This window comes from Scyliorhinus torazame, chromosome 10, assembly GCF_047496885.1.
Source record: "Scyliorhinus torazame isolate Kashiwa2021f chromosome 10, sScyTor2.1, whole genome shotgun sequence".
In the NCBI taxonomy this organism is placed as follows: domain Eukaryota; kingdom Metazoa; phylum Chordata; class Chondrichthyes; order Carcharhiniformes; family Scyliorhinidae; genus Scyliorhinus; species Scyliorhinus torazame.
In genome coordinates this window covers 101814700-101827173 of record NC_092716.1, presented here as the reverse complement: position 1 = coordinate 101827173, position 12474 = coordinate 101814700, and the positions used below count along the sequence as shown (strand labels likewise).

At 46.9% G+C, this 12474-nt stretch overlaps 1 protein-coding gene across 1 annotated transcript in view; it reads left to right on the top strand.

The window, feature by feature from the left end:
* Positions 1-5470, top strand: part of cfap263 (cilia and flagella associated protein 263) — a 98429-nt gene extending 92959 nt beyond the window's left edge. Inside the window, exon 9 of the mRNA XM_072518524.1 lies at positions 5187-5470. Coding sequence (XP_072374625.1) covers positions 5187-5261 — 75 coding nt within the window. The 3' untranslated portion in view covers positions 5262-5470. The remainder of the gene's footprint in view (positions 1-5186) is intronic.
* Positions 5471-12474: the final 7004 nt, after the last annotated feature.

Below are 12474 nucleotides of genomic sequence, written 5' to 3'. Positions count from 1 at the left end.
AAAAAAAACATCCTCAGAAAAGTAATACTGAATCAGGATCAGGACCTCACCCAAATTAATGTAAGCAATATAACAGTAATGAAGAAAATAATGGCATGTAAAAGTGACAGGTCCCCAGGACCAGATGGTTTCCATCACAGAGTGTTAAAGGAAGGAAGTGAGACTATTGCCAATGTCTGAACTCTAATCTACCCAAGTTCTTTCTATTCAGGAACCATTCATTTAGATTGTAAAATTGTGAATGCCATTCTGCTTTTTAGTAAAGTTGAGAGAGGAAACTCAGGGAATTATAGATCAATTAGTTCATATAGACACACCTATGTCGGAAAATCAGAGAATTGCAGATCAATTGGTCCATATAGACACCACCTATGTTGGAAAATCACAAAAGTCTATAGTTAAGAAATAGGTGACTAAACACCTTGAAAATTTCAGCACATTAGAGAGCCAGTATGGATTTGTAACAGGTAGGTCATGTTGAACATTTTTTTTGAAGAATTGATTCAAATAATGAACAGAGAAATGTCACTGGATGTTATTTATGTGTGCTCCCAGAAGACAATTAATAAAGTCCCTCACAAAAGAATCTTAACTAAAGTTGAAGCTTATGGAATTAAAGGAAAATTATTGACTGGTCAGGAAATTGGCTAATTGCCACCAAATATCCTGCAAATACCTGTGTTGGGGTCTCGAATATTCATGGTATTCATTAACGATTCAGGAGATGGGGTAGAAAGCCACATATTGAAGATTTGCAGCAATGTAATAATAATCTTTATTGGTGTCACAAGTAGGCTTACATTAACATTGCAATGAAGTTACTGTTAAAATTACCCTAGTTGCCACACTCCGGCGCCTGTTCGGGTACACTGAGGGAGAATTCAGAATGTGCAATTCATCTAACAAGCACGTCTTTCGGGGATTTGTGGGAGGAAACCGGAGCAGCCGGAGGAAACCCATGCAGACACAGAGAGAACCTGAGGACTATGTAGGCAGTGTAGATGGAAAAGCAACATTACAAAAAGATATTGATAGAATAAGTGAGTGGATATAACTAAGACGATTGGATTTCAATGTAGACAAATATGAGGTCATCACTTTGAAGCTACAAAGGATAGAACAAGGTATTTGTAAATGTTGACACTGTAGAAGCAGTGGAGATCCAAAGAGACATGGAGTTCCATGAACACAGATCATTAAATGTCATGAACAGGTATAGAAAATAATCAGAAATGCTAATAGTTTTTTGGTCTTTATATCCAGTGTTGCCTTTTTTACCTGCTATGAATATGGCAATCAATAAGCTTGCCCTTCTTTCTTTGGATATCAATATTATATTGCTCAGAGTCGCCAGGTATCAGATGATACCACCACAAGGTTCAACCGGCTATCGATCAAAGAGCCAAACACCAGTTAGTTAGTTCAAGATCAAGGATACTTTATTTACACACACAATTAATCATGCAACATAGACACTACTAGTTAATCTACACCTATCAAATATGACAACCTGTACTTAACTTCAGGCACCTGGCTTAGGTCAGAGGAATAGTGGCCTTTGTTCGGATCTGGATCTATCGGGTCTGTAGAAGTAACTCCTGCTCAGCTGGTCTCATCCATCTGGTAGCGGGCGTTGAAATTGAACTTGCTTCTGGTGGTGCTGCAATTGGAAGTAGACGTTGCCGGAGCACCAGGTCCAAGAGAGGCCGAACACATGGTGGTCTCTCTCTTTATCCTTGGGGGTTTACGCGCTCTTTTGGGTGGTCCTTGAGTTTGGACCCCACTAATTGGGTAATTCTTGATCACTGTGTTCGATTTGAACCAATAAAGGGGTGGGTACCTTGATGGCTGGGCGTGTCCTAAGCGGTCATTGACCCTGTTGTTTACACTTCCTGAGTACAGGGAGTGGCGCCGAAATGTCTGGGATTGTATCAGTTGCTCAAGTATCAGTCCTTTGTCTGACGGAGGTGGGCCATCAAAATGCTAATCGGTTGGGGGTTTTGATACCGTCTGATACCGTCGCTCACAAATATACCTTCAGGCTCTGAGCCTGCCTGAACCTTACATTGGCCATTTTTCCCGTTATGCTCTGCGACCGTCCATGTTCCTTATTGTAAGTGGCCATCCCAGATGGCTACACCAGAGGACCAGGATATATTGGGATAGAAGTTGTGCTTCAGCTACACAAAACCCTGTTAGACTGTGAGCAGTTCTGGTACCATACCTTAGTAAGGATATTTTAGCTTTGGACTGAGTGCAGTGTTGATTTACTAAAATGATAGCTGAAGTTCAAGGGCTAAGAAGAGATGAAACAAACTATGTTTGTATTCCCTGGAATTGGATTGGATTGGATTGGATTTCTTTATTGTCACGTGTACCGAGGTACAGTGAAAAGTATTTTTCTGTGAGCAGCTCAACAGATCATTAAGTACATGGGAAGAAAAGGGAAGAAAATAAAATACATAATAGGGCAACACAACATATACAATGTAACTACATAAGCATTGGCATCGGATGAAGCATACAGGGTGTAGTGTTAATGAGGTCAGTCCATAAGAGGGTCATTTAGGAGTCTGGTGACAGTGGGGAAGAAGCTGTCTTTGAGTCTGTTCGTGCGTGTTCTCAGACTTCTGTATCTCCTGCCCGATGGAAGAAGTTGGAAGAGTGAGTAAGCCGGGTGGGAGGGTTTAAGAAGGCTGGGGTGATTTCATTGAAGTATTCAAGCTATTCAGTGGAACAAAAAGGGTATTTTTCCCCCCTAAAATTTAGAGTACCCAATTCTATTTTTCCAATTAAGCAGCAATTTAGCGTGGCCAATCCACCTACCCTGCACATCTTTGGATTGTAGGGGTGAGAACCACGCAGACACGGGGAGAATGTGCAAGCTCCACATGGACAGTGACCCGGAGCCATGACTGAACCCGGGTCCTCGGCGCTGTGAGGCAGCAGTGCTGATCATTGCGTCATCGTGCTGGCCCGCTGCTGAATAATTCCAGCACTTGCTGTTTTTATTTCAGATTTCTAGCATCCACAGTATTTTGTTTTTATTTTAGGGTCACTGTTGGATCATCCTTCTATGAAATTGTTGCTGCAAGTGCCCACTATATAATCGGTCACTGTACTTCAAAGTATTTCACTGTGCTTGAGGCAGTTTGAAATGCTGAGGAGCAAATCTTTTCTGACGTGCACTGCTGCTGTGTGCTTTGATCTCTTAAGAAGGTCAATTTGGATCAATTAGTAAGGAACTCTCGTGAAATACACAGAGAGATTCCTCAAGCGGAAGACAGAAGTGATAGAAAGGAGGAGAGACTATCAGAAAGAGGGAAAGAATGCAAAAGAGTTGAGAACAGAAAAATATGGAGCCAGATTTAATGCAGTCTGCCATGACAGGAAGCATGGTAAATAGGCCCACTTAATCGCAGTGGAGGCCATGCATCAGTTTCCTGGTGTCGGAAAAACCTCCTGCAATTAATTGGAGGTGGAAACAGGATTATGGGAGAAACACGCTTGCTTATGGTAGGTTGTCAAATAGGCTCAAATTGACAGCACCTAATCTGGTTGGGCCTCTCCCTCAAAAGCGATTTTCCGACTGATGGACTTGAATCCATGCTGGTTCTGTTAAATTCTGTCCATGATACAAGTTTGCATTTTTGCTGCTGTTGTGCTAAAAATGAGCTTTAATTATAAGGCTGCCTGATTTCTATTGACCTCAATGCAAAAAGATATAGAAAATGAGTGTGGGCTGATAGGAAAACAAAGGAGTTTTAAGGCATTTGCATTGGTAAACATTAGAAATAAGGTATAGTTCTAAGTGGGATTAGTTTAATGTTTTGCTGGAAGGTAGTGTAATTCCTATAGTTAGATTCATAGTGGCTGGACAAACGTGGTTGTATGTTTGTGGGTTGGTTTTAACTTCAACTGTGTTTCCATTGTGCTTAGAGTAGGTTATGGCGTAAAGAGTAAACAGAGGCTAGCAGAAGTAGCAGTGGTTGCTGAGCAACTGGGAACCTTTTAAGGGAGAAAGATGTTTGAATTTAGTTTTTAGCTGAATTTGTTTTCAGTTGAAGGACACCAGGGAGTGAACATCTCAAATCTGCGAGAGGAAGCTGAACAGGGCAAGGAAGTGGCAAAGAGGCAGACTTGCCAAAGACCCAGATATAGTCGAAATAACTAGGGATTTGGGACAGAAAGAATGTCTTAAGATTGAAGTTAAGAGAGCAGATACCAAGGTATTGTTCAGTAGAATTCCGGAGAAAAGTAAAAGAAGTGTTCTGAGTTAAAGAGTCAGTTACAGTAACCAGAGTTAAAGTCGGAAACCAGACTTTAGAGGTAAATCAAAAGCTTGATGCCATTTCCATAGACTCTGGGAATCGAGAGCTAAAGCAATTGTAAACAGTTCATAAAACAGTCAAGACAAAGAAATCCTCAAGGGTAAGTTGAAAATCCTGAATGCTGGATTCTTTGTTAAACGTGGAGCGGAAGCTTTGTTCAAGAGTCATTTGGAAAATCTGGACTGGGTTTTTGAATGCAAACCACTGACGGAAAGCATTGTTGTGAAAGAAGATTTTAAACCGTACTTTTTAGGAGTGAAGTTTGGAAACTCTCATGTGATAATCATCTTGGAGGATTCTGCAGAGACATCCACAAACATTCACTTGGGGTTCAGAGTGGAGAGTGTATTTGATCACAGCCAGTCTTGTGTGTTTAAAGGGACATTGTATTGCTGAAACTGCTGTTGCTTAAGATATACTTTGTAAACCATGTTAATCTTAAAACCTGGCTATATTTGTTAAACTAAAGGGGAGTAAAGAAATATTGTATCATCCAGTTTTTTTCATGTTTAATATATATTTTTTGTTGTTACAAAAAATTAGCAGTCCCGTGACTCTGTTTCTCCACGTTTTCTTTAAAAAAAAGTTACAAACTTTTAAGCCTGAGTTCCATTCTGGGTTTTTCCTGTCCAGTTATAGTATCAACTGGAATCGTAACAAGGATAGTTTGATTCTATTTTCCGTCCAGTGGTCTGAAAGTGAAGACTTGCCCCACAGAGTCACCCAGAAGGTGTTCTTGGAAGTAAAAAAAAAGAGACTCCAAGAATATGCAAGAGAGACAAGAGAGACAAAAAGAGATAATATTTTGAACATCAAGTGGTAATCAACTAACACTTATTTAAACTGTTTTTTCAGCTTGCGCATAAAACTTACAGTAAAACCTGGGAGAACATAAAAATGTACAACGATCAAGATCAGGACATGAAATAAACCAGCAGAGAGTGACCAGGACATGGAGAGATTCTTGATACTAGAATTTAGCACAAACTGGACAAGGGAGCAACATTCACAGGAATCCAAAGGAAAAGGTTTCTTAGAATGAAGAATTAATTTAACCAGCTGCAAAAGACAGTCAAGTTTATGCTGATAATCTGATTGTATTATTATTCCAAATAAATAAAGCCAGCTATTGATTCATTGCTCTGTTGCCTACTTATAACCTCCTAATTCTGTTGTTACTGTCAAACTAACAGTTAAAATTGTTACATTGTTACATTGAGGGCATGTCACAGTGCTGTATTTCGGGATTCCCTTTAAGAAACCCATCCCGCTACACTGTTCAAAAAAAGTATACATATTTTTATTGGAATTTTTGCACTTAATATCAAAACTTTGCAGAACAATATAAAAACAATAATAACCAAAACAATAACAACACCAACACAAGTATTACAAGTTGCCACCAGTAATTTCATTTCCTTACACTATTTCCATCAGTGTGTACCATACATGTTATTTCAGTGTTCTTCTTGAGATTTGTAACATTTAGTATTAAGAATTATACACAACTTTACATTTGTATTTATAATTACTGCCAGAACTTTTTCATTGTTCCATTGCTTATAATTACATTTGTTTTGCTGGGGGTGGGAAGTCCTGTTCTCCGCTTGAGTTCTCGAGAAGGGTTAGGACGGTCCGCCTTCCCGGTTTGATATGTGTGGGAGGGATAGTATCCCTTCCTGCGAATGGCCTTCCTCCCTGTTTCTCCTCTGCTACATGTGAGCTCCCTTTCATCCCTGTGGTGCTCCTTGCCTCCCCCTTCCTACCCCCCGCCTACCCACCCCCCCCACCCAAGTTAGTTGCTGGCTGCAAACAGGTCTGCAAAGAGGTTTGTGAACTTCTTCCACGTGTCATGGAATCTCTCCTTGGAACCCCTTATCTAAAATTTTATCTTTTCTAGTTTCAGAAACTCTTATCAGGTCTGAGGGACACTCCGAGGTCCCGGATGGCGCTGCCGACTTCAAACTTAGCAGAAGTCTCCGCCTGCTGATCAGTGAAGCCACGGCCTCCATGTCCAGAGCTCTGGATGCTCTGGCACCCCGAAGACCACCATAGTAGGGCACGGCTCCATCTTGAACCCCACAACCCTGGACTTGGCATCAAAAAAGGCCGTCCAGAACTCTGAGTCTGGGGCAGGACCAGAACATGGGGGTGTGGTTGGCTTGGCCGCCCTTACACCGCTCGCTCTTATCCGGGAAGAACCCACTCATGCATGTCTTAGTAAAATGCACCCTATACACCACTTTGAGCTGCATCAGGCGTAGCCTGCCGCAAGAGGAAGTCGAGTTGATTCTGTGCAGTGGCTCGATCCAGAGTCCTCCCCCTATCTCCATGCCCAGCTCCTCCTCCCATTTCCGTTTGGTCTTGTCCAGTGGGGTCCTGACCTTTTCTTCGAGTCGTCCATAGATGTTGCCATATTTGTCATCCCCTAACCAGTCCAGCCCAAACATTGTGTGACCCGGTCTCTGGGGGAACATTTTTGTCTCCTTGCGGAGAAAGTCACTCAGCTGCAGGTACCGGAGCTTGTTCCCTTTCGGGAGTTGGAGCCTCTCTGAGAGTTCATAGGGTTTTTGGAGCAGTATTAAGCCATTTGGCCCATGTGGTAAACCACTGTGTTCCTATATTAAGGGTTGTACGGTAGACTACAGGTTCACCTGGGCCCCTGCATGCTAGCTCCGCCCAGGAGCCGGGTTATAAATATGCGTGGCCTTCAGCTCGCAGCCATATCGTCAGCTGCTGTAGGAGGCCACACTTCAGATACTAACAAAGCCTCAGTTTGAATTCAACTTCGTCTCCAGCCAAATTGATCGTGCCTCAGCCCATTGAGTCTGCTCCGCCATTCGATCATGGCTGATCTCATCCTGGCCTTAACTCCACCGTCCTGTTCGTTCTCCATAGCCATTCCACCCATTACCAATTAAAAATCTGTCACTCCTCAAATTTACTCACTGTTCCAGCATTCACTGCACTCTGGGGTGGCGAATTCCACAGATTCACAACCCATTGGGAGAATTAGTTTTTCCTCAAATCCGCTTAAAATTTGCTACCTCTTAGCCTAAGACTATGGGGCAGGATTCTCCGATCCTGGGGCTAAGTGTTGACGCCGTCGTAAACACCGGAGCGTTTTATGACGGCATCATCTGGCCCCTAGGATCAGCGATCCTGCGCCGCACAGGGGACCAGCCCGGCACTGGAGAGCCTCACGCAGCTCCAGCTGCCGATACGGGCACCAGCACGGCTGGCGCTAGTTTGCGCATGCGCGTGGGTTGCCTTCTCCACGCCGCCCCCCGGGCAACATGGCGGAGCCCTCCAGGGGCCCGGCATGGAGGAACATAGGCACCCCCCCCGGGATAAGCCCGCCCACCGATCGGTAGGCCCCGATCGCGGGCCAGGCCACCGTGGAGGCCCCCCTCTGGAGTTGGATTCCCCCTCCCCACACCAGGACGGCCCCCACAGCATGAATGCCGAGGTCCCGCCGGGTAGGACCACACGCAAATGGCGCCGGCGTGTATTCGGCCTGTCGAGCGCGGAAAATCGCCTGGGGGCGGCCCCTGTCTGGCGCTGCGCCGACCGCGCTGGCGTCATTGGCGCCTATTTTCCAGTCACCGGAGAATCGGCGGACCGCCGTCGGAGCGGCGTCCCGTGATTCGCGCGGGGATCAGAGAATCCCACCCATGATCTCTCGTTCTAGAATTCCCCGCAAGCGGAAGCATCTGCTCCACGTCTAACTTATCCACACCATTTATCATATTGTATACCTCAATTTTGTATACCTCATTCTTCTAAACTTGAGAGAATATAAGCCTAAACTGTTCAATCACTTCATACGACAAACCCCTCATCTCTGGGATCAACCTAGTAAATCTCCTCTGAACTTCCAGGTGTGATCTCACCAATGCCTTGTAAAGTTGCAACAACATTTCCTTACCTTTATACTCTATTCCTTTAGCTGTAAATGCCGACATTCATTCACTTTCTTTATTATCTGCTGCACCTGCATGCTTGTTTTCTATGACTCATGAACGAGAACCCCCAGATCCCCCTGCATCGGAGCACCCCGAAGTTGCTCCCCATTTAGATAATAAGTTGCCTTCCCATTTTTTCAACCAAAATCCATGACCTCACACTTATCCATGTTAAACTCCATCTGACATATTTTGTCCCACTCTCCTAACACTATTTATATCCATTTGTAAGGTTCTTATTTCCTCATTGCAACTTACTGTCCAAACTATTTTTGTGTCATCTGCAAATTGGGTTACAGAACCTTCTATCCCTGTATCCAAGTCATTTATATAGATTATAAATAGCTGGTAACCAACGATCGAACTCTATGGCACCCCACTAGTTACATCTTGCCATCCAGAAAAAGACCCAATTATCCCGACTCTCTGTCTTCTGTCCGTCAGCCAATCTTCTATCCAAGCTAATAAATTACCCCTAATCCCATGTGATCTAACCTTGTGAATTAACCTTCTGGGCGGCATCTCTTCAAACGCCTTCCGGAAGTCCAGATATACTACATCTACAGGATCTCTATTATCCAGTTTGCTTGTTAGATCTTCAAAGAACGCTAGCAAATTAGTCAAACATGATTTGCCCTTCATAAAACCATGCTGACTCTGATGGATAGCGTTTGGACTATCAGGGTCACCAGTCTATCATCCACATACATAGCCACTACTTTCTGTTTCCCTCTGTTCCTCCCTTCACGTGCCAAATGTGCCGTCTATCCTCGCCGGTGTGAACCTATGATTGTGCAGATGGGGGCCTCTATGGACATCTCGCCTGAACTGATTCCATTTCCTTAGAATGGCCACTACCATTGGGCTCCTGGAGTGTGTGTGTGGGGCGGGCTGGGAGTGGTGCGATGGCCAGCACTCGGAGCGACATCCCCGTGCAGGGGGCTTCCTCCATTCGGACCCAGTCTGCTTCCAGTTTATCCTGGTTCCCTCAGGCACATCCTCACCCTCTATGTTTGCCACCCAGTAGTAGAATAGGAGGTTTGGCACGGTCAGGCGTCCCACATGACCCCCATCGGTGTAAGATGGTCTTGCCTATCCTAGGGACTCTCGCCCCCCCCCCCCCCCCCCCCCGACAAAGGCCTGTTTTTCTTTTCTTATTTCTTTATTTTTAAAATAAATTTAAAGTGCCCAATTAATTTTTTTTCCAATTAAAGGGCAGTTTAGAGTGGCCAATCCACCAGCTGCAGAACTTTGAGTTGTGGGGTGAACATGCAGACACGGGGAGAATATGAAAACTCCACGTGGTCAGTGACCCGGAGCTGGGATTGAACCCGAGTGCTTGCCGCCATGAGGCAGCAGTGCTAACCACTGCCATCGTGCTGCCTTACAAAGGCCATGATTAACTTGTCCACCCTGGTGAAGAAGGATTTGGGGATGAAGATTGGGAGTGATCTGAATACAAAGAGGGACCTAGGCAGCATGTTCATTTTGACTGACTGTACCCTGCCCGCTAGCGAACGAGGGAGTGAGTCCCATCTTTGCAGGTCCCTCTTCACCTCCTCCACCAGGCTTGAGAGGTTCCACTTGTAGCGCCTTATCCAGGTCTAGGCCACTTGTATCCCCAGGTACCTGAACTTGGTTTGTGTCACTTTAAATGGTAGGCCTTCCAGCTCCGCTGCTCCCTCTCGGGGGTTCATTGGGAAGATTTTGCTCTTTCCCAGGTTGAGTTTGTAACCTAAGTCCCATTATCTTCCCATGCTGGCTAGGGGGTGTGGTAGTCTGTCTGGAGGTATTACGGTACCTAGTAATGCTGGAACACTATTGGTAGATATTGTATGATTCCCATTGGTCAAGCTGTATGGTAGCTCCGCCCTGCAAGGCGGTATAAGAGCCTGTGCCGCCCCTGCAGCATTCTTTCTGTACCTGAGCTGCTGGGGGAAACATCTAGCTTATTAAAGCCTTCAGTTGGATTACAACCTCGCTTTAGTAGTCATTGATCGTGCATCAATTTAATAAGCTAGAGTTGAAAGGATAGAGCTCCGAATCAAGCCGGAGTGACTGCAACTCAGCCCTCATGCGGCAAACTCAGTGGCAACCTTCAAGCACTGGCTGGCGTGTTTTAACAGATATCTCGGAACGGCCGAAAACACACCCACGGGAAAACAGAAATTGCAAGTCCTGCTCTCGAGGGTGTGCCCAGAAATTTACACCCTCATCGAGGACGCGGACGACTTCGATGCAGCAATGGAGCTGCTAAGAGGACATTATATTCGCCCGGTAAACCAGGTCTACGCCCGACATCTGCTAGCGACGAGGCGACAAATCCCTGGGGAAATCGCTGGAAGAATTCTACCGTGCGCTCCTGGTGTTGGGGAGAAACTGCAGCTGCCCGCAAGTTTTGGCGCGCGACCACACAGAACGTTTGATCCGGGACGCTTTCGTTGCAGGTATGCTGTCCTCCCAAATCCGGCAGCGATTGCTGGAGAAAGACACCCTAGGCCTCAAGGAGGCACGGGCCCTTGCCGGCTCCCTGGATGTGGCCTCCTGAAACGCCCGCGCTTATGTCCCCGACCGCGCCTGCCGGGCCCCTGGGCAGCGTGGAACCCCCCCCCTGCGGCTGACCCCGAGACAGCTCCCATCCCCCCCACAAGCTTGAGCTGCAAGACGGCCTGGCAACACCGGGGGGCCCCACTGCTATTTTTGCGGGCAGGCCAAGCACCCCCGGCAGCGCTGTCCGGCCCGCGCATCCACCTGCAAGGGATGCGGTAAAAAAGGCCACTTTGTGGCAGTATGCAGGGCCCGGGCATTCGCTGCGGTTTCCCGTGGCGAATACGGACCGCCACCACAATCCTCTCCACGGTCCCAGTGCGGCCAGCGGGCACCGCCACCTTCCTCCTCCAGGGCCACGTGCAGCCTCCGGGCGCCGCCATCTTGTCCCGCGGACGCCACGTGCGATGGATGGGCGCCGTCATTTTGTGCACCCCCAACCATGTGTGACCAATGGGCGCCGCCATCTTGGATGGACTCCCAGGATCCCAGCTTGGCTGACCACACACCGCCCGAAGAGAACATTGAACTGCTGCCACGATTAGCCTCGGTGACCCTGGACCAGTCCCGGCCTCGAACACTCTCAACTGCTACAACAACGGTACTAATCAACGGGCAAGAGACATCCTGCTTAATCGACTCTGGGAACACGGAGAGCTTCATACACCCCGACACTGTAAGGCGCTGTTCTCTCCCCGTCCACCCCGTTAATCAAAAAATCTCCCTGGCCTCCGGTTCCCACTCAGTAGAGATAAAGGGGTTTTGTGCAGCAAACCTCACGGTCCAGGGGAGTTTAAAAATTACAGGCTCTACGTCCTTCCCCACCTCTGCGCGGCTACACTCCTAGGGTTAGACTTCCAGTGCAACCTCCAAAGTCTAACTTTCAAATTCGGTGGCCCTCTCACTGTCTGCAGCCTCGCGACCCTCAAGGTCGATCCGCCTTCCCTGTTTGCGAACCTCACCCCGGATTGCAAACCCGTCGCCACCAGGGGCAGACGGTACAGTGTCCAGGATCGGATGTTTATTAGGTCAGAGGTCCAACGGCTACTGAGGGAAGGAGTCATTGAAGCTAACAACAGTCCCAGGAGAGCTCAAGTAGTGGTGGTAAAGACTGAGGAGAAGCATAGGATGGTCATCGACTACAGTCAGACCATCAACAGGTTTACGCAGCTGGATGCGTACCCTCTCTCCCGCATATCCGACCTGGTAAACAGGATCGCGCATTACAAGGTCTTCTCCACGGTGGATCTTAAGTCCGCCTACCACCAGCTCCCCATCCGCACTAGTGACCGCAAGTACACTGCCTTCGAGGCAGATGGGCGGCTCTACCACTTCTTAAGGGTTCCCTTCGGTGTCACTAATGGGGTCTCGGTCTTCCAGCGCGAGATGGACCGAATGGTTGACCGGTACGGTTTACGGGCAACATTCCCGTATCTCGATAATGTCACCATCTGCATCCACGACCAGCAGGACCACGACACCAATCTCCGAAAATTCCTCCAGACCGCAAAGATCCTTAACCTTACGTATAACAAGGATAAATGCGTGTTTAGCACCGATCGCCTAGCCATCCTCGGCTAGTGCGAAATGGAGTTAGATGCCCCGACCCTGAACGCACGCGCCCCCTTATG